Source organism: Oncorhynchus mykiss, chromosome 32 (assembly GCF_013265735.2).
Source record: "Oncorhynchus mykiss isolate Arlee chromosome 32, USDA_OmykA_1.1, whole genome shotgun sequence".
NCBI classification, from domain to species: domain Eukaryota; kingdom Metazoa; phylum Chordata; class Actinopteri; order Salmoniformes; family Salmonidae; genus Oncorhynchus; species Oncorhynchus mykiss.
The window spans coordinates 25,687,534-25,714,439 of record NC_050572.1 but is presented as its reverse complement, the minus strand read 5'-3'; the positions used below and the strand labels follow the sequence as shown (position 1 = coordinate 25,714,439).

General features: G+C 43.7%; 1 protein-coding gene across 10 annotated transcripts in view; it reads right to left on the bottom strand.

Moving 5' to 3' along the window:
- Nucleotides 1-26,906, bottom strand: part of LOC110489412 (receptor-type tyrosine-protein phosphatase U) — a 288,775-nt gene that overhangs the window by 70,379 nt on the left and 191,490 nt on the right. For all 10 annotated transcript variants that reach the window (XM_036970736.1, XM_036970735.1, XM_036970740.1 and 7 more), the window contains exons 9-13: nucleotides 19,329-19,649; nucleotides 13,971-14,080; nucleotides 7,594-7,795; nucleotides 3,064-3,166; nucleotides 2,167-2,458 (exon numbers count right to left, since the gene is read on the bottom strand). In XM_036970736.1, the coding sequence (XP_036826631.1) occupies nucleotides 2,167-2,458; nucleotides 3,064-3,166; nucleotides 7,594-7,795; nucleotides 13,971-14,080; nucleotides 19,329-19,649 (1,028 nt within the window). The remainder of the gene's footprint in view (nucleotides 1-2,166; nucleotides 2,459-3,063; nucleotides 3,167-7,593; nucleotides 7,796-13,970; nucleotides 14,081-19,328; nucleotides 19,650-26,906) is intronic.

Genomic DNA, 26,906 nt, shown 5'->3' with positions numbered 1-26,906 from the left:
GAACTGCAAAAATCACTGAAGCTGGAGACTCATATCTCCCTCACTAATTTTAAGCACCAGCTGTCAGAGCACCTCACAGATCACTGCACCTGTAAATAGCCCATCTGTAAATAGCCCATCCAACTACCTCATCTCCATACTGTTATATTATTTATTTTGCTCCTTTGCATCCCAGTATCTCTACGTGCACACTCATCTTCTGCACATCAATCACTCCAGTGTTTCATTGCTATATTGTAATTATTTCACCACTCTTGCCTATTTATTGCTTTACCTCCCTTATCCTACCTCATTTGCACACAGACTTTTTCTATTGTATTATTGACTGTATGTTTGTTTATTCCATGTGTAACTCTGTGCTGTTGTTTGTGTTGCGCTGCTTTGGTTTATCTTGGCCAGTTCGGAGTTGTAAATGAGAACTTGTTCTCAACTAGCCTACCTGGTTAAATAAGGGTGAAATAAAAAATAAAAAAAATGTAAAGAAATTCTCCTTCCACCTCTCGTCAACGTTTTCACCCACAGGACTGCCGCTGTCTGGATGTTTATTGTTTGTCGGCCCATTCTCTGTTAACACTACTGTCGTGCGTTTCTGACATGCTGGAACCGGCGGGCCTGGCACCTGTGATCATACCACGCTCAAAGTCGCTTAGCTCACTCTTTGCCCATTCTAACATTCAATCAAACAGTAACTGAATGCCTCGATGCCCGTCTGCTTGTTTTATATAGCAAGCCACGGCCACGTGACTCAGTGTCTGTAGGAGTGTGTTTGTGATGTGTGTGTGATGTGTATGTGTGTGTGGGTATGTGTCTGAGCACTTCTGTGTTTTATAAAGAACTGATTGCACCAATCTTGCTGTATTTCAAGCTCCAGTAAAGACATCCGTCAAAGCAATTACAGTTCCATTCAGTGGCAGCAGCAGCTCTCAGAGCCATGGTTCTGGAAATCTACAGCTAATTATCCTGAATAATTGTCAAAAAATGATTTGCTTCCCTTTTTTTGCAGAGCCAGCAAATACACACACACACACACACACACACCGCAAGTCCAGGCTGATTTGAATAGAGAAGTTTTATAAACAGATTGAGATAAAATTGCTCGCAGGGCAGACAGAGAAACACTAATATACATGAATTAGAATATTCCAATCTTACGAGCTGCTTTGTCAGAATGGAATAGAACGGTGGCTAAGAGTGCTCTAAGAGGTAGGTAAACGTACAACTATAAGAGTGCTCTAAGAGGTAGGTAAACGTACAACTATAATCGTTATACAGAGTCATAATGACACACACACACACACACAGGACGGCGGAGTCATTAGAATTGCAAGCCACTGACGTCAAAGGGTTCAGTATTAGCTTTAATGATCGATAGTTGAGACACACAAGAGATTGAGTCAGAGTGTGATTCAGAAGACAGACACACACTGAGGATAAGTCCTTGACATTACAGCCAAGGGAAGTTAGTCATTCCAGCATTACAACCTATGGAACCTTCTAACCTGTGGTGCTTTTCCCCTACTGAATCCTAGCAACCAGGTAGGAAGCACGTGTTTGACCGGTTCTGCTCTGGGACTCTCTCTGATGCATTTTGACCCAGGCGATTGCAGTACAACGACTGAAGACGCAGTTTCCAAACCGCATTGGCGCACACCTTTTACTAAACACTTTTTAAATAAATATGCAGCTACCAGAGTCATATGGTCATATTGTATATATGATGCATGATATCCAACTCTCTGAGAGGCTGAAGCCAGGCAGACCAGACTGTAGTCATTTAGCTCCATATGGGCTTTATGATTGAAACAGCACCTGGCCCACTACTTCCTCTTTTTATCTACCTTAAGTCTCATTTCAGTTTCCTCTAGGCAGCAGGCTCAGAGGGGACAGAGAGAGAAAGAAAGAAAGAAAGAAAGAAAGACAGAAAGAAAGAAAGAAATAAAGAAAGACAGAGAGAGAGTCCAGAACAGCCTGAGTTTCAGAGCTGAAGTACTTCTCTCCTACAGCTACAGTTTGACCTTCTCAATTCAATAACACTTGATTTGTCCCAAAGGACTGTAGTTTAGCCTGGTCCCCTGATCTGTCCGTGCTGTCTTGCTTACTCCTATGGCATGTTTGACAAAGTCTCCAGACTTGACTCAGACTTTATTGACAGGTCAATAAACTCACCCCTCTGAAGTTGCTTATAGCCTGGAAGAAGACCAGGTAGTTCTTGGAGGGGTCCAGGGGAGTGTTCCAGTAGCCGTTATAGGTGTGGTTGTCCCCTACGGTGAACGGAGTGGCCTCAGGGAGACTGGAGGGGGGAAGCTCAGCCGTGTAGTAGTGGGACTTAGACTGAGCCTCCACCTGGGACGCTGGCACAGGGAAACAGTCTGACCCGCTACCCAGCTCCCTCCTCCTCCTCCTGCTCCTCCTGACCCGCCTGGAACCGTCCTCTTCTACTACCACCACCTGGTACGCACTGCGGGGAGAGGGATGACAGACTGATAGGTGATAACTACGCTGGAAACAAATGGCCCTCTTAAAGGGGAAATCTGCATTAGCTACATCCATTTTTGGACTTGTAAATTAGTTATATAGATTCTTAAAGAATCCAACTTAAAAATGCCTCATGAGCTTTGTTCAACTGTTGTACCCCATCAGAACCCAAAATATAATGTTGTTCTACTCCAATGTTTGTAAAAAAAGTAACACTCTATAGCCTCAAAACATGGTTAAGACTTTAATTTTGATATCATGGATGGTCAGTCCTTGCATCCATAGCTCGGTCTATGAATGTGAGAGTGCCAGGCCCATCTCTCAGCTTTATAACGAAACAGTGGTGGGGAGAATACTTTATTGTCGTTTCAACTACGGATTGTCCCTTTAAGGTCACCCTTGTAAAAAAAAGTTCTCAAAGACACTTCCTGATTAAATAAAAGGTGGAATAAAATAAGAAACACAAATCAAATAGCAATGACATTTATTCAAAACATTCTTGTTATACAAGTGAATATATTTATCTAGTGGTAGACATGAGTGACAGTTGTGTGAGGCCTATTACTGTGATTAGTAATGTGACTGTACCTGACTGGTGCTCCTCTGCCCAGTGCTGGTCTCAACAGCACCGTGATGGTGCTCTCTGACTCACTGAGTGGGGCTGGGACATCCTCATAGTCAAACACTGGGGCTGAGAGAGGAGGAAGGGAGAGAGAGGAGATAAAGAGGTAGAGCAGGAGAGTGTGTGTGTGTGAGTGTGTGTATGTGTGTGTGTGTGTGTGTGTGAGTGAGTGAGTGAGTGAGTGAGTGAGTGAGTGAGTGAGTGAGTGAGTGAGTGAGTGAGTGAGTGAGTGAGTGAGTGAGTGAGTGAGTGAAAGAAAGAGAAAGAGAGAGAGAGAGAGAGAAAAAGAAAGAGAGAGAAAGAAAGAAAGAGAGAAAGAAAGAGAAAGAGAGAGATAGCGAGAGATAGAACATGAGAGAGAAAGAGAAAATTATGTTAAAAGAAAGAGAGAGAGATAGAAAATTAGGGAGTAAGTAACAAAACAATCACATATAACACAGGAAGTGGGATAAAACTCATTCACATAGACAGCTGCAGGACATTCCCATAATTATTCACAGGGACGATAAGAATCCCCTGTAATTACAATGCATCCCACAGCCACACCCCCTTGAACAGGACTGCAGACGGGAACATACCTTGGTGAGCTCCCATCTATGGGGAAGACACACACATTGTGTTCCCGTCTCTGTTTACCGTTAAAAGACAATTAGCAAAGGAGCAGCCAGCCAATAAAAAACATCAGCTTTCACAGTAAAGAAAGATTATTAATAATCAGCTAAACCAACAGCCTCTGAAATTAAAGGATGCAAGACTTCACTCTCACACAGTCACACACTATCTGCGCATGTGCACAGGTTCCTTTCACGCTGTTGCCAGCGTGGTAGCCAGGGCACCAAAACAGCGGAGAAGTTTTGCCTCACGCTTCAACGCTCTTAGCTGTTGTGGAAATTAATTACTCATATCGCGGAGTCTACCTGGTGTTGTTTTTCCATTTTGGGTCAGAAGAAAAAGGGTTCTTTGGCTGTCCCCATAGGAGAACTGTTTTTTGGTTCCAAGTAGAACCCTTTTGGGTTCCATGTAAAACCCTTTCCACAAAAGGTTCTACATGGAACCCAAGTGAATGCAGGTGAACTCTACGATCCCCTATTGATGTCACTTGTTAAATCCACTTCAATCAGTATTGATGAAGAGGAGGAGACAGGTTAAAGAAGGATTTTCAAGCCTTGAGACAATTGAGACATGGATTGTGTATGTGTGCTATTCAGAGGGAGAATGGGGAAGACAAAAAATGTAAGTGCCTCTGAACGGGGGATGGTAGTAGATGCCAGGCGCACCGGTTTTGTCACGCCCTGACCTGAGTATTCTTTGTTTTCTTTATATATTTTGGTTAGGTCAGGGTGTGACATGGGTGATGAATGTGTTTTTGTACTGTCAAGGGGTTTGTAGGTTTATGGGGTTGTTTACCAACTAGGTGTTTATGTATGTCTATGGTCGCCTAGATTGGTTCTCAATTAGAGGCAGCTGTTTATCGTTTATCGATTGGGAACCATATTTAGTCAGCCATCTTCTTTGGGTATTTTGTGGGTTATTGTCTATGTGATGTTGCATGTTTGCACTCAGTATTTATAGCGGTCACGTTCGTTTTGATATTTTGTTTGTTTGTTTAGTGTACTTCGTGTTTGTTTTCATCTATCATTAAAAAGGATGTATTCACATCACGCTGCGCTTTGGTCTCCTCACTACGACGATCGTGACAGAATAACCCAGCAACAATGGTCCAAGCAGCGTGGTAACGGCCAGCAGCGGCAAAGAACGCAGGACTCATGGACTTGGGAGGAGATTCTGGATGGCGAAGGACCCTGGGCACAGCCAGGGGAATATCGCCGCCCCAAAGCAGAGCTGGAGGCAGCGAAAGCAGAGAGGTGCCGGTATGAGGAGGCAGCAAGGCAGCGTGGCTGGAAGCCCGAGAGGCAGCCCCAAAAATTTCCGGGGAGTGTGGTGAAGCCAGGTAGGAGACCTGCGCCAACTTCCCGTGCTTACCAGAGAGAGAGAGGGACCGGGCAGGCACCGTGTTATGCGGTGGAGCGTGTGCATAGCCCGGTGCGGTACATTCCAGCTCCTCGTATCGGCCGGGCTAGAGTGGGCATCGAGCCAGGTGCCATGAAGCCGGCTTTACGCATCTGGTCTCCAGTGCGTCTCCTCGGGCCGGCGTACATGGCACCAGCCTTACGCATGGTGTCCCCGGTTCGCCAGCACAGCCCAGTGCAGGCTATTCCACCTCGCCGCACTGGCCTGGCTACCGGGAGCCTTCAACCAGGTAAGGTTGGGCAGGCTCGGTGCTCAAGAGCTCTAGTGCGCCTGCACGGTCCGGTCTATCCAGTGCCACCTCCACGCACCAGCCCTCTGGTGGCAGCCCCCCACACCAGGCTGTCTCTTCGTTTTATCCCAACAGGTGCTCCCGCCTGTCCAGCGCTGCCAGAGCCTTCCTCCTGCCCAGCGCTGCCAGAGTCTCCCGTCTGTCCTGAGCCGCCAGAGTCTCCCGTCTGTCCTGAGCCGCCAGAGTCTCCCGTCTGTCCTGAGCCGCCAGAGTCTCCCGTCTGTCCTGAGCCGCCAGAGTCCCCCGCCTGTCCTGAACCGCCAGAGTTGCCAGTCAGCCAGGAGCCGTCAGCCAGCCAGGAGCCGCCAGAGCCGTCAGCCAGCCAGGAGTGGCCAGAGCCACCTGTCACGCCGGCAATGCCGGAGTCGCCCTCCTGTCTGGAGCCGCCAGAGTCTCCCTCCTGTCCGGAGCTGCCAGAGTCGCTCCTCAGTCCAGAGGCGCCTTTCCGTCCAGTGGCGCTCTCTACGATGATCTTCAGTCCGGGGCCCGCTGCGAGGGTCCCTGCTCCTGAGGCGCCACCTAAGTGGGCCAAGACTGAGGTAGAGCGGGGTCCACGCACCCGAGTTGTATTTATAGCGGTCACGTTCGTTTTGATATTTTGTTTGTTTGTTTAGTGTACTTCGTGTTTGTTTTCATCTATCATTAAAATGATGTATTCACATCATGCTGCGCTTTGGTCTCCTCACTACGACGATCGTGACAGGTTTGAGTGTGTCAAGAACTGCAACGCTGCTGAGTTTCGCGCTCAACAGTTTCCTGTGTGTATCAAAAATGTCCCACCACCGAAAGACAGCTGTGGGAAGCATTGGAATCGACATGGGCCAGCATCCCTTGTGGAACGCTTTCGGCACCTTGAAGAGTCCATTCCCCGACGAATGGAGGCTGTTCTGAGGGCAAATGAGGGTGCAACTCAATATTAGGAAGATGTTACTAATGTTTTGTACACTCAGTTGAGGTTAAACCCAAAAATATTAGACAGAGTAAGAGTGTAACATACACATTCATGGCAAGTACTAACTCAGTATGGAGAAACCGGGGAAGGTGTGTAGTATGGCTGGATTCAATACCTTTAACCGAAGGATAGAAAACCAAGCCTTTGTAAATGTATGAATGACCGAGGTTGAAGACCAATGAAGAGAGCACACTTTCCTTTATTGTGATGGGTTTAAGAGGGCATGTTAGAGAAATACATGAATAGAGTTAAGTGGAAAGGCTAGAGAGTGAGGGGGGCTAAGAGAGAGATGAGACAGGTCAGAGGTGACAGTTGCAGTACTTTATCCACAGCAGCTCACAGGTCATGGGTCAAGCACTGACTGTGGCTCAATAGAGAAGACCTGTACAACCACGCAAAAGTGAAGGAGATGGACTGAGCCAGTGGGATTTATCCAGCCATACATGCTCCACCATGATGTTATTTCATACTTTAATGCCACAATCTGTAATTTGTTTTACAACCAAACTCTTCTCTTCTTTTTAAATTCATGAATTTAAATGGTCATTGAACAGCAGTGACTATTGCAGATTGTACTTTTAAAGGGGTGAAAAAGCCACAGGTCGTTAACTTGCCTCCTCGTGCAATAGATTTATCTTGATTCTAGAGTGACTCACTCAACTAACTGGCCATTAATTCCCAGTAAATGGTATTATTTCTCACGAAACGGGGGAAAGAAGAAATGCAAATCGGACACCCAGGGGCTGCTATTGTCAGGTGCTTTAGAAAAGTTGAAAGGCTACCTACCACACACCGTGTTTGGAAACGATCATACTGTATATTTATTTGTGTGCCAAAGTTCAGGCCTCCCGGTCTTGCTCTGACGCAGGTTGTGAGGATAGAACATTAGTGCAAAAATAGGTATGGGATCATTCACAAGCTCACTGTGTGGGAGAAGGGAGCGTATTTTCTTGGAACAAGACCCAGGAACCCAATGCTATCCTGATGCAGTGAAAAAGAGTGAAAAATTATCTAAACATAAAGTAAGCTTTTGAAACATCTTTGTGTTTGACCTACCACATTTTTGCTTACACCGAGTCAGTCCCATCTCTCAGGACAGAACAAGGAACAAGTCATCAAGTCAAACAACCCACAGCAACCCCTCTAGTCTACGCCCAGCTTCATTCTCAGCCCCAGCCCTATAACCCTGAGGCGTCAGTCACTGATTATTCCATAGAACCTCACCGGAGATGTTGGTGGTGATCTCAGTGAGGGCGGTCTGTCCGAAGCCCTTGGCGGTGCGAGCTCTAACAGACACCAGGTAGGTGGTGCCGGGGTGTAGGCCAGAGAACATGTGGTATGTTTCGTTCCTCAGTTTGGAAACGGTACGGCGAGGGCCTGGTACGTTGATACCTGGGTCAGATGACTCGATGCCCTGATAACTGATCTGGGGGACCGGGAACAAAACACAGACAAATAGGGTCACAATGCTGTGTTGTTCTTGTTGTTGTTGTAGTAAGAGTATTGTTGTTCTAACAGATTTAGGAACAAGGAACAAAACACAAACCATAGAATCACAATGAGTAGTCTCTGATGACAAACTGTGAACATAGATGAATCAAAATGAGACTTGATTCCGCTACCTGAGATCATTTGATAGGTGTTGTTATTGTTGTTAGTGTTATTGTTCTTGGAGGAGAGAGAGATGTTTTGCTGAGGGTTGTTTCAATGTGGGGAGTCAAGCAGATATTTTACAAATGAGGTGGTGTTACTGTGTCTCTGACTGTGTCTGCCTACCTGGCACCCCAACCCACAGTGACACCATGCAGCCCAGAATGAGATCATTCCTGTTATCATCATGTGTTACTGAAGGAAGCACTCAGAACATCTCCTCTGTCACCACACAGACAACCAACACACCCCAATTATTTCGGCTGCTGTTCTTTTCTGCTTCACTCTCCTTTCTTTTCTCAGAGACCCCGTTCTCAGTGCCTCTCTCTTCTAATGTTCCTCTCTTCTCTTCTTTCCCTCGCTCTCCTCCCCCATCTCCCTTCTCTCTCTCTTCCCTCTCTTCTCTATCCTCTCTTCTCTATCCAGGCAGCTCTCACACGTCCTTGTTTCTCATTCTCCTCTCTCCTGATTCAACTGTCTATTCTCACTCCTCCATTCCTCCCTTCTTTCACACACTGCCTAAATTCATCTTCCCACTTCTCATCATCTTCTCCCTATTCCTACTGCATCTTCCTTTTCCTTTCTCAACCTTCAATATCTATTCCAACAATTTCTTCATTTCATCATTCTATCTATCAGTCTCTCTCCATCTCACTATTTACATGTCTCATGCAGTACTTTATCCACAGCAGCTTACAGGTCATGGGTCAAGCACTGACTGTGGCTCAATAGAGAAGACCTGTACAACCACACAAAAGTGAAGGAGATGGACAGAGCCAGTGGGGTTTTTCCAGCCATGCATGCTCCACCATGATGTTATTTCATACTTTAATGCCACATTCTGTAATTTGTTTTACAACCAAACTCTTCATGAATTTAAATGGTCATTGAACAGCAGTGACTATTGTAGATTGTACATTTAAAGGGGTGGAAAACCACAGGTCGTTAACTTGCCTCCTCGTGCAATAGATTTATGTTGATTCTAGAGTGACTCACTCAACTAACTGGCCATTAATTCCCAGTAAATGGTATTATTTCTCCTGAAACGGGGAGAAAACTCAATTTTGTTGCTCCCAGCCTATAGACAGAAACTAAAACAGGAAACGCACGTGCTCAAGTCTGTTCAATGCTGGGCCGACCATTCTGATTCCAAACTTCAAGATTTCTTCGATCACGTGGACTGGGATATGTTCCGGATAGCCTCAGACAACATTGATTTATACGCTGATTCGGTGAGCGAGTTTATTAGCATGTGCATCGGTGATGTTGTACCCACGTTGATGATTAAAACCTTCCCCAACCAGAAACCGTGGATTAATGGCAGCATTCGCACAAAACTGAGAGCGCGAACCACTGCTTTTAATCATGGCAAGGAAACATGACCGAATACAAACAGTGTAGCTATTCCCTCCGCAAGGCAATCAAACAAGTTAGCGTCAGTATAGAGACAAAGTAGAGTCGCAATTCAACGGCTCAGACACGAGACGTATGTGGCAGGGTCTACAGACAATCACAGATTACAAAAAGAAAACCAGCACCGTCGCGGACACCGATGTCTTGTTCCCAGACAAACTAAACAACTTCTTTACTCTCATTGAGGACAATACAGTGCCACTGACACGGCCCGCTACCAAAACCTGCGGGCTCTCCTTCACCACAGCCAACATGAGTAAAACATTTAAACGTGTTAATCCTCGCAAGGCTGCCGGCCCAGACTGCATCCCTAGCCGCGTCATCAGAGCATGCGCAGACCAGCTGGCTGGCGTGTTTACGGATATATTCAATCAATCCTTATCCCAGTCTGCTATTCCCACATGCTTCAAGAGGGCCACCATTGTTCCTGTTCCCAAGAAAGCTAAGGTAACTGAGCTAAACAACTATCGCCCTGTAGCACTCACTTGCTTTGAGAGACTAGTCAAGGATCATATCATCTCCACCCTACCTGACACCCTAGACCCACTCCAATTTGCTTACCGCCCCAATAGGTCCACAGACGACCAATCACAATCACACTGTACACTGCCCTAACCCATCTGGACAAGAGGAATACCTACAGTGCCTTGCGAAAGTATTCGGCCCCCTTGAACTTTGCGACCTTTTGCCACATTTCAAGCTTCAAACATAAAGATATAAAACTGTATTTTTTTGTGAAGAATCAACAACAAGTGGGACACAATCATGAAGTGGAACGACATTTATTGGATATTTCAAACTTTTTTAACAAATCAAAAACTGAAAAATTAGGCGTGCAAAATTATTCAGCCCCCTTAAGTTAATACTTTGTAGCGCCACCTTTTGCTGCGATTACAGCTGTAAGTCGCTTGGGGTATGTCTCTATCAGTTTTGCACATCGAGAGACTGAAATTTTTCCCATTCCTCCTTGCAAAACAGCTCGAGCTCAGTGAGGTTGGATGGAGAGCATTTGTGAACAGCAGTTTTCAGTTCTTTCCACAGATTCTCGATTGGATTCAGATCTGGACTTTGACTTGGCCATTCTAACACCTGGATATGTTTATTTTTGAACCATTCCATTGTAGATTTTGCTTTATGTTTTGGATCATTGTCTTGTTGGAAGACAAATCTCCGTCCCAGTCTCAGGTCTTTTGCAGACTCCATCAGGTTTTCTTCCAGAATGGTCCTGTATTTGGCTCCATCCATCTTCCCATCAATTTTAACCATCTTCCCTGTCCCTGCTGAAGAAAAGCAGGCCCAAACCATGATGCTGCCACCACCATGTTTGACAGTGGGGATGGTGTGTTCAGCTGTGTTGCTTTTACGCCAAACATAACGTTTTGCATTGTTGCCAAAAAGTTCAATTTTGGTTTCATCTGACCAGAGCACCTTCTTCCACATGTTGGGTGTGTCTCCCAGGTGGCTTGTGGCAAACTTTAAACAACACTTTTTATGGATATCTTTAAGAAATGGCTTTCTTCTTGCCACTCTTCCATAAAGGCCAGATTTGTGCAATATACGACTGATTGTTGTCCTATAGACAGAGTCTCCCACCGCAGCTGTAGATCTCTGCAGTTCATCCAGAGTGATCATGGGCCTCTTGGCTGCATCTCTGATCAGTCTTCTCCTTGTATGAGCTGAAAGTTTAGAGGGACGGCCAGGTCTTGGTAGATTTGCAGTGGCCTGATACTCCTTCCATTTCAATATTATCGCTTGCACAGTGCTCCTTGGGATGTTTAAAGCTTGGGAAATCTTTTTGTATCCAAATCCGGCTTTAAACTTCTTCACAACAGTATCTCGGACCTGCCTGGTGTGTTCCTTGTTCTTCATGATGCTCTCTGCGCTTTTAACGGACCTCTGAGACTATCACAGTGCAGGTGCATTTATACGGAGACTTGATTACACACAGGTGGATTGTATTTATCATCATTGGTCATTTAAGTCAACATTGGATCATTCAGAGATCCTCACTGAACTTCTGGAGAGAGTTTGCTGCACTGAAAGTAAAGGGGCTGAATAATTTTGCACGCCCAATTTTTCAGTTTTTGATTTGTTAAAAAAGTTTGAAATATCCAATAAATGTCGTTCCACTTCATGATTGTGTCCCACTTGTTGTTGATTGTTCACAAAAAAATACAGTTTTATATCTTTATGTTTGAAGCCTGAAATGTGGCAAAAGGTCTGTATGTAAGAATGCTGTTCATCCAAACTCGTCATTAAGCTCAAGACCCTGGGTCTCGACGCCTTCCTGTGCAACTGGGTCCTGGACTTCCTGACGGGCCGCCCCCAGGTGGTGAGGGTAGGAAACAACTTATCCACCCCGTTGATCCTCCAAACTGGGGCCTCACAAGGGTGCGTTCTCAGCCCTCTCCTGTACTCCCTGTTCACCCATGACTGTGTGGCCATGCACGCCTCCAACTCAATCATCAAGTTTGCAGACGACACTGCAGTGGTAGGCTTGATTACCAACAACGACGAGACGGCCTACATGAAGGAGGTAAGGGCCCCTGGAGTGGGGTGTCAGGAAAATAACCTCACACTCAACGTCAACAAAACAAAGGAGATGATTGTGGACTTCAGGAAACAGCAGAGGGAGCACCCCCCTATCCCCATCAACAGGACAGTAATGGAGAAGGTGGAAAGTTAAGTTTCTCGGCGTACACATCACGGACAAACTGAAATGGTCCACCTACACAGATAGCATGGTGAAGAAGGGGCAACAGCGCCTCTTCAATCTCAGGAGGCTAAAGAAGGTTGGCTTGTCACCGAAAACAATCAAACTTTTACAGATGCACAATTGAGAGCATCTTGTCGGGCTGTATCACCGCCTGGTACGGCAACTGCTCCGCTCACAACCGCAAGGCTCTCCAGAGGGTGGTGAAGTCTGCACAACACATCACCGGGGCAAACTAACTGCCCTCCAGGACACCTACACACCACCCGATGTTGCAGGAAAGCCAAAAAGATCATCAAGGACAAAAACCACCCGAGCCACTGCCTGTTCACCCCGCTATCATCCAGAAGGTAAGGTCAGTTGCAGGTGCATCAAAGCTGGGACTGAGAGACTGAAAACAGCTTCTACCTCAAGGCCATCAGACTGTTAAACAGCCATCACTAAAATTGAGTGGCTGCTGCCAACACACTGACTCAACTCCAGCCACTTTAATAATAAAAAATTGGATGTAATAAATGTATCACTAGTCACTTTAAACAATGGCACTTTATATAATGTTTACATACCCTATACACATTACTCATCTCATATGTATATACTGTACTCTATACCATCTACCGCATCTTGCCTATGCCACACGGCCATCGCTCATCCATATATTTATATGTACATATTCTTATTCATTCCTTTACAATTGTGTGCATAAGGTACTTGTTGTGAAATTGTTAGATTACTTGTTAGATATTACTGCATGGTCAGAACTAGAAGCACAAGCATTTCGCTACACTCACATTAACATCTGCTAACCATGTGTATGTGACCAATACAATTTGATTTGATTAGATTTTTGTTTACACAGTCAGTCCCATCACTCAGGACAAAACAAGGAACAAGTCATCAAGTCTACCCCCAGCCTCATTCTATCAGTCTCTCTCCATCTCACTATTTACATGTCTCTTCCTTTTCAACATACTCTCTCTGTCAGAGCAGACTCCTCAGGCCCAGACCTGTCTCTGTGTGGACACCTTTCATACATTCAGCAGTGTCACCGCAGCCTGCCTGTAGCTCTAAGAGTTGGCTACAGAGGCCTGTGTCGGAGGTGACCAGGGACATATATACACAAAGATGTATTATTAATTAGAAGCATTTAAAGTTGCCCCCCATGTGAAAGTGTCTCTTCGGCAAATAAGTAATTATACTGCTTATCTATATATAATTGCAGTGCTGCAGTCAGAGGCTCAGCTCGTCTCATTAGCATAGGAACATATACGGAGGCCTGAACTGGGGGGCGGGGGGGGGGGGGGGGGATACATTCCCTATTAATGATCAGGGCAGATGTAAACTGTATTGCACGGGTAGGCAACTAGATTCAGATTCTGATTATTGTTGAAGCGGATGGTCGGGGGGCCGGAACATCGTTTCTAATCATTTGTACACTGTAAATTGACCACAACTAAGTCCAAAAACAGACTGTATTTCAAAATAACAAATATGTAATACATTGATTACATTGAGACATGATCACCTCTCTTTTTTTCATTGAAATACTTGAACAGATTTCCTTAATTAAATACATTTTTAGCTGAATTCCCAGTGATTTGAGTATTTTTGGACCAAAACAGGAACAAAAAAAACAAAAAAAACACAACAACACAGTGGTCTGTGTCAAGTTGAGGGAAATTAGAGATCGAGATAAATATCAGTAAAATAAAGACAAAAATATGAATAGGGGAGAAAAAGAAAGAGAGAGATCAAGACTGAGTCCGAGATAGCTGTGTGATTGCAAAAAGGTAGACAGACGGAAAGTTGAGGGCGTGTTCCATACCTCATACTGTGTGATGACCCCATTGGGCTCCACAGGCTCCTCCCATTTCAGAAAGATCATATCGTCCAATGGAGTGAAGGTCAGTGACTCTGGGGCAACGCCACCAGGAACTGGAAGAGAAAACACAACATAAACATTCTGAGAACTCGCAGTTGATTGCATAGGGCACATATGTCAGAGTCAAGGCCCGCGGGCCACATCCGGCCCGCAAGAAGGTTTTTTACGGCCCCTGGGATGATCTTGATTTATTATTAGAACCGGCCCGCAGCAAGCCGGCAGCCCGCAGATCTTTTACACGCACCAATACTACATTTCCCACAATGCAAAGGTGACGCACCGAGCAGTAGGCTGCTTCATTTCAATATTTATTGGCACAGCAGTCGTCAGCATCACAGTAAAATTAACTTTCAGATACCCATCAAAAATGGCAAAACGGAAGGTGGATACTGAGAACCGGGGGTTTCAAACAAGGTGGGAGTCGGAGTATATGTTCACGAAGGTAGCTGGAAAACCTGTGTGTCTTCTGTGTGGAGAAAGTGTGGCGGTACTGAAAGAGTATAATCTGAGACGACATTATGAAACGAAACACGCGGACAAAAACAAGAATATGGACATGGAACAAAGGCTACAAAAGGCAGAGGAATTAAAACGAGGCCTCAAATCTCGACAGGCTCTGTTCAAAAAAGCCAAATCACAAGGCCAGGCTGCTGTCAAGGCCAGTTTTATTTTGGCAGAAGAGATCGCTAAATCAGCCCGGCCATTTACGGAGGGGGATTTCATCAAAAACTGCATGATTAAAGTTTGTGACGAAGTTTGCCCAGAAAAAAGGCAACTCTTTTTAAATGTGAGTCTGAGCAGAAACACCATTGCCGAGAGAGTAGACCAGTTGTCCATCAATCTAAAAGAGCAGCTTGTGAAAAAGGGAAAAGATTTTATTGCATATTCCTTGGCTGTGGATGAGAGCACCGACATTTCTGACATTGCCCAGTTGTCAATTTTCATCCGCGGAGTGGACTCCAACCTAAGCGTGACAGAGGAGTTTTTGGCTTTACGTCCTATGCATGGCACAACTACGGGGCATGATTTGTATGAAGAGGTGTCAAGATGTGTAAATGAGATGGAGCTGCCTTGGGAAAAACTTGTGGGTTTGACAACCGACGGAGCACCTGCGATGTGTGGACACAGGAGCGGACTGGTGGCGAAGATACGGGAAAAGATGCAAGAGGAAAACGCGACAGGTGAGCTGACAGCTTATCATTGTATCATACACCAGGAAGCGTTGTGCGGTAAAGCCTTGAAAATGGAGCATGTAATGAGCATCATCACGCGCACAGTTAACTTTATCAGAGCCAAAGGTTTGAATCACCGCCAGTTCAAGGCATTTCTGACGGAGTTAGAAACGGAGCATGGTGATTTGCCTTATCACACAGAGGTGCGATGGCTAAGCCAGGGAAAGGTGCTTCAAAGATGTTTCGAGCTTCGTGAGGAGATTTGTCTGTTCTTGGACAGCAAAGGGAAAGACACAACACAACTCCGAGACGAAATGTTTCTGTGTGAAATGGCTTTTCTGTGTGACATTACGAGTCATCTGAATGCAATAAACTTGCAGCGCAGGGTCGGGATCGTGTCATCTCTGATATGTACAGTACAGTGAAGGCATTTAAAACCAAACTGACTCTGTGGGAGACGCAGATGCGGAAAGAAAATTTGAGCCACTTTCCCAGCTGCCAGACCATGAAAGAGAAGCTCTCTACCAGTGCGTTCCCGAGCACACAGTTGGCTGATAAAATAGGTATGCTTGCCGCTGACTTTCGACGCCGATTTGCTGACTTTGAAGCACAAAAAAGCAGGTTGGAACTGCTCGGTAACCCATTTGCTGTTGACGTGGAAAGCTCACCACCAAACCTCCAAATGGAGTTGATTGACCTCCAATGCAATGATGCACTGAGGGCAAAATATGTGGCAGTGGGTGCTGCGGAGTTCGCCCGTTTCCTCCCCGGCACAATGCCCCAGCTGCGCATCCAGGCTGCTCAAACGTTGTCTATGTTTGGCAGCACATACCTGTGTGAACAACTGTTTTCTTTGATGAACCTGAACAAAACATCACACAGAAGTCGACTTACTGCTGAACACCTCCACTCAATTCTGAGGATTTCTTCAGCTCAGAGCCTTACCCCGAACATTGATGAACTTGTGGAAAAGATGGGACACCACCAAGTATCACCCTCAACCTCAAACAAGTGAACATTACTGTGCAATCACATATTTAGAGTTTTTACTCAGTTCAAGTTTAAAAGTTAAAATTTAATATTTGTTTTCACTGCATGTTACTTCTCCTTAAACAAAGTGTTGTTTTTGATTAATAGATTTTTGCACTTTATTTTTTTGTATTTCAATCCAATTATATTTTAAAAATATTTCAGTTGAGTGGATGATAGAAAATTGCTATTATTGTTTTTTCTTTGAAGTAAATTTAGCCCACTTTTGCTAAAATAGAAAATATAGTCTACTGATGGTGCCTTGAATACCGGTTTCTTTCATTTAATGTTCATGTTATGGGGATATTTATATAAAGGAAATTTGTCTTTTGTGTCTGTTGAAAATTAAAGATTACTGACAGAGCCATAAGAAAATATTGCTTTATTTATCTGATCATATTGTAATATATTTGTTAGGTTTTCAGTAGGTTCAATTAGGTTCACTAGACTATATGCGTCATTTAAAAATTTTTCAATGAACATTCGAACAGTCCGGCCCTCGTCTTGTAGCTGATTTTTTTATTTGGCCCTCCGTCCATTTGACTTTGACACCCCTGGCATAGGGGGTCCGATGGGAAGGAACTGATTACGGATATCTGGTTTCCAACCCTAGACAGGCAAATCGAATTGAGGACCAGAAGATTTGGGGAGTGTGTGCCTGGGTGGAAGATTGCATGTGTGTCTGTGTGTACATCTGAGTCTGATTGAAAGATGTCGCTGCTACAGTTCATGCAGGTTTCTTCAACTAACAAGCTCCTCTGATTGTCTGGCTGTCTGTCTGGCTCTGAAGCTGTGGCTCAGATGGGTAAAGTCTAGAGCACTGCCTTGTGGCTGACAGTTAACCTCTTTGGGCCAGGGGGCAGTATTTTGACGTCCTGATGAAAAGCGTGCTACTCAGGCCCAGAAGCTAGGATATGCAAATAATTGGTAGATTTGGATAGAAACACTCTAACGTTTCTACAACTGTTCAAATAATGTCTGAGATTATAACAGAACTGAAATGGCATCCCCCCCAAAAAAACATTTCAGCATAACACTGATTTCAATTGCTGGCACTATTAAAATAAGACGAAATCCTCCCGATTGCAGTTCCTAGGGCTTCCACTAGATGTCAACAGTCTTTAGAAAGAGTTTCAGGCTGGTTTTTGGGGGAGAAGTTGTAGTTTTTCTAAGTGGCTCCCATTTTGGCTGTAGTGTTTCCAAGCGTGTGGAGGAAAGCGCGTTATTTGTTATTTATCTCCGGTAAAGACAATAACGATTCTCCGTCTTAAATTTGATCGTTTATTTGCATATTAGGGTACCTAAGGTTTGATTATAAACGTTGATTGACTTGTTTGGATACGTCTGATTTTCGTGTCGCAACTACCTGGTTGAAATATGATTTGTCATGCATTTGTGTGCGGGGGACTGTCCTCAGATAATCGCATGGTTTGCTTTCGCCGTAAAGCCTTTTCGGAATCTGGCACCTTGGCTGGGTTGACAAGAAGTTAAGCTTTATTTTGATGTATAACACATATATTTTCAAGAATGTTAAATATTTAAATTCTGTATTTTTGAATTTCGCACTCTGCAATTTCACTGGATATTGGCCAGGTGGGACACTACCGTCCCACGTATTCATAAGATTAAACCTGCTCTGTCCTCTCTCTCTCTCCACAACAGACCTGAGAGGAACACAATGGCCTCAGTGTAATGGCAGGGCCAAGCAGGGAAATGGGCATCCAAACAAGAAACCCAACTGGGTCTGAGACTTTGTTTGAGACAGGGACTCTTGTTTTAACATGGGGATTAGGGACTAGCAGTCAATGGATCTAATAGAGGCCTGTAAAATCAGGCCGTGCATGTGTTGGAGACACAGTTGATAGGTTCAGGGACAGAGTTGGGAAAGTTCAACAAGCCCTAGAGATGAATAATGGCTTGTGCTTGTCTGGGACTCATGAACTCTGGGTTGAATCTGTGCATCCGTACGTGTGTGTTTGTGCCAAAAAACAGATGTAATTTTATTAGGTCTCCCTGTAGTCTTTTTCATTATTTTCTCTTGCCCAAAGAGAGCTCTGGAAGGGGAAGATAGTGGAGAGAGTCTCTCTCTCTCGCCCCCTCTCCCTCTATCTCTCTCCAAGTGCCGCTGTTCAAATGACTATGAAATATATTACATTATAGTGCAGGAGCACATTGTCCTCAAACTCATGGGAGGACCTTGCAATTTGGAGGTTTCCAAACGCAGCCAATTTCATACTCATAAAATATATTGTACTGTAACCTTGCTCGCTCTCTCTTTCTCTCTGTCTCCCTGTCTTTCTCTCTCTCTCCTCTCTCTCATGGGTGAAGAACTGCTGTGAGCAATGTTTCATTGTCTCTCTCTCCTCTCTCTCATGGGTCAAGAACTGCTGTGAGCAATGTTTCATTGCATAGTACATTTTCTCTGACCTATTTCTTCAATTCATATAGGGGAAATGTATATTAAAATGTGCTTAATCCACTGTTGTATACAGGAACATTTTAAGAGAAAAAACAAGCAAAATAATTTCACCATTTCGCTGGTGGCCATGACTCTGACTGACCGATTAATTCTTAATCTGCTTTCATTTAAAAGGCTTATCTTCCATTTAGTTATGCTGATCCTGCTTATTTTTCAAGTCAATATGTGTTTTTTCGCCCTCTTACTGTATTTAATAACTGGAGGCAGGATAACTTAGTGTACCAGCACACAATCATAGTGTACCCAGCACACAATTCTACAATACTTATATGCCTACTTCAAGCTACTCAGTGAGGAAAGTATAGTCGGTTATACAACCTTGATTATATAGAAAGTAATAACAGTATTTTTTATATCTATCAAACCCCTATAAAAATGCCAATCAATGAATTGGGTCCTGCCACTTAAATTGGATCCGATTCCACTACACAATACATGGTTATGTAGGTCACTGCATTGACTACTACTGGGTCCAACACTGGGTTTCTTATCAATTACAATGCATGCTAGGTAATAAAGTTCACTCACTGTCCTCCTCGGTCTGGAAGGTGACCTCTCTGCCCATCTTCTTGCCCTAGACTATAACTTTACAATGCATGTTGGGTAATAGAGTCCACTTACTGTCCTCCTCAGTTTGAAAAGTGACCTCTCTGCTCTCCTTCTTGCCTTCTGGGTTGTCCAGAGCCAGTCGGACGTGGACGGATCGGAACGGGGGCAGGTCCCTCAGGGTGAAGTGTGATTGGTTCCTCTCCACAGAGAGACACTCCCTCACTGTGGCGTTGTTCCCTGCGCTGCCCCCTGCAGGTGTGGAGTAGCGGTAGCAGAGAGAGACAGAGTAGGTATGGCAGCGCGTCAGGTTGTAGCCCAGAGGTTCCCACTGTAAAGTTAGTTGACGAGGCTGAATCTCTGTCGCTGTGAGGCCTCGCAACGCACGCATGGGCTCTGATGGAGAGATGGAGGGAGGAGAGAGGGAGGGGGAGATGGAAGGGAAGAGGGGTGGGTGGGAGAGTGAGCCAGAGGGAGAGAAAGAGACAGAGAGAGAGACAAAGAAAGACAGTGTGAGATGGAGTGATGAAGAAAAATAGAAAGATAAGGAGAAATAGACAGACGGTTGGTTAGATGATTACTTTCTAAACTCACCACAGGAAGCTGGATAAAGATTAAAAACACCCTGGAGAGACTGGGAAGAAGGGAGGAGGAGGGAGCGATGTACAACAATAACACATTATTAATATAATCTCACGCATCCTTTAATTCTTACAGAGCACAGGCTGCTCAGCTCCAGATCCAAAGGCGATGCCCTATTAGCTGAGATGATGGGATATGAAACTTGCTAATTACTGATGCCATGTGTGAGACTGGGGTGACGGATCCCTGTGTCCCTGTCATGATAATGTCCAACAGGACCATATCTGCCAGACTGCAGTCACAGATGCTGCTAAGGTAGAACCTGTTCCCTCCAATAGTGCACTACTGGGACCTGGTCAAAAGGAGAGCACTGTATGCCATTTGGGATGAGAACCCCATTAGGAAGGCTGCTATATGAAATCATGGCTCATTATTAGATGAATCACACTACCACCCACCCAGGCTGCCCTCCCCGCCTCTGTCTGTTTGTCTGTCCAGCAGCACACACCCTCACAGCCCACACAAACACCATGACAGCCGACAGACATCCAGGCCCACAGACTCAGGTTGATGAGACTAATCAAAGGGACATGCCAGGGGCGGGAGAGAGGCGGGTGGACGGAGGGGTGGATGGCATGGAGGGGTATGTCCGACTGGCTGTCAGCCCCCTTCTGAGCTCTGCTGGATCCAGCTCATCTCCTTTCTACATCCATCTTCCTCCTTTTCCCTCTCGTCTTAAACCGTGTCAGTGAGCTAACAGAGAGGACATGGGGTCAACTGTTGTTATGAACACAATCAGCCTCGCTCTACTCCGACATACAGGTCACACGGTGTTACAGATACAATCACAGCATCAGGAGGGAGAGGAAGGAGGGAGGGATGGGTGGAGGAGAAGTCTGGTAGTGCCAGTTGGACCCATCATTGAGTCACTGTCATGGGTTAAGAGAGGTTAAAGCCTCTGACGTGTATAGGAAGAAGCTGGGTGATACACATCTATGCCCCCGGGGGATGAGATGGAGGGAGGGAACGGTCTAGTTGTGTCGTGTCAGGAAAAAAAATCTGCCTGTTTCCAATTTGCCCAATGCGCCTCCTCAAAAGACCAAAGATTGCAGCCAGAGATGTTGTACTCTTCTTTGTTCTCCTGCAATGAGTGAGGTAAACTGGTGACATGTCTGAAATACACACTGAAAATTATTTATTAGAATATCGGACGTTAGTATTCAAATACTAGTGTGAGTATTCATTTTTGCTAGCTAGCTAGCTTATTTAGGCTACTCCAGTCAAGACAGGCACTGTTATATGGGATGATTAATAACGTGGCTGCTACAAGTTAGGTAGTCTTGGCTGAAGCCAAGTAGCATCTCTCTCTCTGCCTCCATCTACTCGCTCCCATTTCACCGGCACGGAACCTCCACAGCTGTAGCAATAGAGCCTCAGCCTTTCCCTCGCACAGCATTGCTCAGGTTAAAAACGTAACTTTAAAAACACATGTATTTCCAATATCCGACAAAAATTCATGAACTATTCAAAAAGTGAAATGATTTCATACCCCGATTGCTATTCTACATCAGTTAAAACTTGAGAATGATTCATCAAAAGCCTTCTTTCCGGGGACATAGGTGAATTAAAACACATTCTAAAAAAAAAAAGATGAACTGAAGGTAATTGGATGAACATGTTTTTCAGGCAAGGGCTGTTGTAGTTTCCTGTTTCTAGCCCAAAACGTTCTGTGCTGGACAGGAAAAGGGGATATGAGACAGCTGGAGCTAGAGCATGAGTGTCCAATCCAGCCCGTGGGTAGTTATATATATATTTTACTCTATATTTATTTGATATATCTACACAGTGCATTTGGAAAGTATTCAGACCCTTTGACTTTTTTCACATTTTGTTACTTTTACAGCCTTATTCTAAAATGTATTTTAAAAAATAAAATAAAATCCTCAATATACTCACAATACCCCATAATAACAAAGCAAAAACAGTTTTGGGGCAATTTTTGCAAATGTATAATAAAAAAAAAAACTGAAACAGTTACATAAGTATTCAGACCCTTTAGTCATTACTTTGTTGAAGAACCTTCGGCAGTGATTACAGCATTGAGTCTTCTGGGGAATGATGCTACAAGCTTAGCACAGCTGTATTTGGGGAGTTTCTCACATTCTTCTCTGCAGATATTCTCAAGGTTGGATGGGGAGCGTCGCTGCACAGCTATTTCCAGGTCTGTCCGGAGTTGTTCGATGGGGTTCAAATCCAGGCTCTGGCTGTGCCACTCAAGAACATTCAGAGACTTGTCCCAAAGCCACTCCTGCGTTGTCTTGGCTGTGTGCTTAAGGTTGTTGTCCTGTTGGAAGGTGAACTTTCACCCCAGTCTGTGGTCCTAAGCACTCTGGGGCAGGTTTTCATCAAGATTAATCTTTCCCTCGATCCTGACTGTTCTCCCAGTCCCTGTCGCTGAAAAACATCCCCACAGCATGACACTGCCACCAAAATGCTTCACTATGGGGATCGTGCCAGGTTTCCTCCAGATGTGATGCATGGCATTCAGTCCAAAGAGTTAAATCTTGGATTCATCAGACCAGAGAATCTTGTTTCTCATGGGGTGAGATTCCCTTAGGTGCCTTTTGGCAAACTTCAAGTGCCTTCATGTGCCTTTGACTGAATAGTGGCTTCCATCTGGCCACTCTATAAAGGCCTGGAAGTTTCCAGGAACTCTGGAGCTCTGTCAGTAACCATCGGGGTCTTGGTCACCCCACTGACCAAGGCCCTTCTACCCCAATTGCTCAGTTTAGCTCTAGAACGAGTCTTGGTGGTTCCAAACTTCTTCCATTTAAGAATGATAGAGGCCACTGTGTTCTTGGAGACCTTCAATGCTGCAGAAGGGTTTTGGTGCCTCAACACAATCCAGCCTCAGAGCTCTACAGACAATTCCTTCAACCTCATGCCTTGGTTTTTGCAATTTCTTTACACCTTTATTTAACTAAGCAAGTCAGTTAAAAACAATTTTTTATTTATAATGACAGCCTATGAACATTGTGTTAACTGCCTTGTTCAGGGGCAGAAGGATAGATTTTTACCTTGTCAGCTCAGGGATTCGATCTTGCAACCTTTCGGTTACTAGTCCAACACTCTAACCACTAGGCTACCTGCCACCCCATACACTGTCAACTATGGGAGCACACAGGTGTGTGCCTTTCCAAATCATATCCAATCAATTTAATTTACTACAGGTGGCCTCCAAGTTGTAGAAACATCTCAAAAATTATCAATGGAAACAGGATGGACCTGAGCTAAATTTCAAGCCTCATAGCAAGGACTCTGAATACTTGTGTAAATAAGGTTTTTCTGTTTTGGATTTTTTATTCATTTGCAAACATTTCTAAAAACCTGTTTTCGCTTTGGCATTATGGGGTATTGTGTGTAGATTGAGGAGGAAATGTATTATTTAATAATTTTAGAATAAGGCTGTAATGTAACAAAATGTGGAAAAAGTCAAGGGGTCTGAATAGTAGTTTCCGATTGCAATACCAGTCAAAAGTTTGGATTCTCATTCAAGGGTTTTTCTTAATTTTTCTACATTGTAAAATAGTAAAGACATCAAAACTATGAAATAACACATAAGAAATCATGTAGTACCAAAAAAAGTGTTAAACAAATCCAAATATATTTTATACTTGAGATTCTTCAAAGTAGCCACCCTTGGCCTTGATGACAGCTTTGCACACTCTTGGCATTCTGGTTAAGAGCTTCACGAGGAATGCTTTTCCAACTGTCTTTAAGGAGCCAAAAATTGGAACCAAAAATCGTAAATTTGGACTTATCAGACCAAAGGACACAATTCCACCAGTCTAATGTCCATTGCTCATGTTTCTTGGCCCAAGCCAAGTCTCTTCTTATTATTGTTGTCCATTAGTAGTGATTTCTTTTCTTTGCAGGAATTTGAACATGAAGGCCTGATTCACGTAGTCTCCTCTGAACAGTTGATGTGGTGATGTGTGTCACTTGAACTCTGTGAAGCATTTATTTGGGCTGCAATTTCTGAGGCTGGTAACTCTATTGAACATCCTCTGCAGCAGACGTAACTCTGAGTCTTCCTTTCCTGTGTCTGTCCTTATGAGAGCCAGTTTCATCATAGCGCTATCTAGTGGCCAAAATCTAAATTGCACCTAGTCTGGAATAATACATCATGGCCTTTCTCTTGCATTTCAAAGATGATGGTGCAAAAAATAAATAAAATAATGGTTAGTTTTTTCTTTGTATTGTCTTTTACCATATATATTGTGTTATATTCTCTTACATTTCCACAAACTTCAAAGTATTTCCTTTCAAATGGTACCAGGAATATGCATATCCTTGCTTCAGGGCCTGAGCTACAGGCAGTTTGATTTGAGTATGTCATTTTAGGCGAAAATTGAAAAAAAGGGTGATTAAGGAAGTTAAAAAGAAATGTGCGTGCCCAGAGTGAACTGCCTCCTACTCAGTTCCAGATGCTAATATATGCATATTATTATTGGATAGAAAATACTCTTAAGTTTCTAAAGCTGTTTGAATGATGTCTGTGAGTATAACAGAACACATATGGCAGGCAAAAACCTGAGAAAAATCCTGGAAGTGGGACATCTGAGGTTTGTAGTTTTTCAAAGCTTGGCCAACTGAGTACACATTGAGATATGGATGAGGTTGCACTTCCTAGGGCTTCCACTAGATGTCAACCGTCTTTTGAAACTTGAATGAGGATTCTACTATAAAGGAGGGGCTCATGAGACCTGTTTGAGTCAGTGGTCTGGCATAGGGCCTCGGTCTCATGACGCGCGCTCCCGACAGAGTTACCTCTCGTTCCAGTGCCTTTCTAAAGACAAAGGAATTCTCCGGTTGGAATATTATTGATGTTTTATGTTAAAAACATCCTATCGATTGATTCCATACATAATTTGACATGTTTCTAAAGGATTGTAATGGACATTTTTGAGTTTTTGTCTGGATGAAATGCTCACGCCTCATGAAGATGGATTACTGGGCTGAACACGCTAACAACAAGTGGCTATTTGGACATAAATTATGTAACTTTATGGAACAAATCAGTCATTTATTGTCGAACTGGGATTCCTGGGAGTGCCTTCTGATGAAGATCATCAAAGGTTAGTGAATACTTTGTTTCTAACTTTGTTGATTCCAAAATGGCGGCTATTCTCTAGCTGTTTTGGGTTCTGAGCGCCGTTCTCAGATTATGCTTTTTCCGTAAAGTTTTTTTTAAATCTGACACAGCGGTTGCATTAAGGAGAAGTATATCTTTAATTCTGTGAATAACACGAGTATGTTTATTATTAGCATTTCTGCAAAATCACTGGATGTTTTGGAATCAAAACATTACTGTGTGTAAGGCGCCAATGTAAACTGAGATTTTTGGATATAAATATGCACATTATCGAACAAAACATACATGTATTGTGTAACATGATGTCCTATGAGTGTCATCTGATGAAGATCATCATAGGTTAGTGATTCATTTTATCTATATTTCTGCTTTTTGTGACTATCTTTGGCTGGAAAATGGCTGTGTGTGTTTTTTCGACTTGGCTATGACCTAACATAATCATATGTTGTGCTTTAGCTGTAAAGCATTTTTTAAATCGGACACGATGGGTAGATTAACAAGATGTTTATCTTTCATTTGCTGTATTGGACTTGTTAATGTGTGAAAGTTACTGTACATATTTTAAAAAAACATTTTTGAATTTCATTCGCTGCCTTTTCAGCGGGATGTTGTCGAGGTGTTCCGCTAGCGGAACCCCTGTGCTAGAAAGGTTAATCGAAATGCATTCCAAGTGACTACCTTATGAAGTTGGTTGAGAGAAGCCAAGAGTGTGCAAAGTTGTCATCAAGGCAAAGGGTGGCTATTTTGAAGAATTTTAAATATAAAATACATTTTAATGTGTTTAACACTTTTTTGGTTACTACATTATTACCTATGTGGTATTCTACATTGTAGAATAATAGTGAAGACATCAAAACTATGAAATAACACATATGGAATCATGTAGTAACAAAATAAAGTGGGTAAAAAAAATATAAATATATTTCAGCCAATCAGTTGTGTTGTGACAAGGTATGGGTTGGTACACAGAAGATAGCCCTATTTGATAAAATACCAAGTCCATATTATGGCAAGAACAGCTCAAATAAGCAAAGAGAAACGACAGTCCGTTATTACTTTAAGACATGAAAGTCAGTAAATGCGAAATTTCAAGAACTTTGAATGTTTCTTCAAGTGCAGTTGGACCACAGAGTGAAGGAAAAGCAGCCAACAAGTGCTCAGCATACAGTATGTGGGAACTCCTTCAAGACAGTTGGAAAAGTATTCCAGGTGACTACCTCGTGAAGCTGGTTGAGACAATGCCAAGAGTGTGCAAAGCTGTCATCAAGGCATAGGGTGGCTACTTTGAAGAATCTAAAATCTAAAATATATTTTTGATTTGTTTAGCACTTTTTTGGTTATTACATGATTCCATATGTGTTATTTCATAGTTTTGATGTCTTCACATCATTCAATGTAGAAAATAGTATAAATAAAGAAAAACCCTTGAATGAGTAGGTGTGTCCAAATATTTGATTGGTATTGTATACTAGACAACAAACTCGATATGCTTTAAAATATACTTTAAAATGTATTACATTCATGACTGTTCAGCTTGCTAATAATCACATTGAAAATCCCCAAAACAATCGATAGAGAACTATTTTGGTCAGATTTTGACAGCAAGGAAATATAACCAATATCCAGTGCGGCCCTCCGGACCTCGTTGAAGAGCGAATGTGGCCCCTGGGCAAAATGAGTTTGACACCCCTGATTTAGAGCATGTAGTGTCACAGGGGCTGTCTTTACTCTCTCTTCCCAGAGATCGAGGCTCACATCTGGGCATGTGGAGCAGACAGGAGGTGGGCGACTGGAGCCTCATGACAGGAGGGATCAGACACTATGATAGATGACAAGGCGTCATGTCGGTCCACTTGACACATCTACAGAGAGCTGTTTCATAAAGATGAGCACTGAGTTCTGGGGAGGGTAAGTGC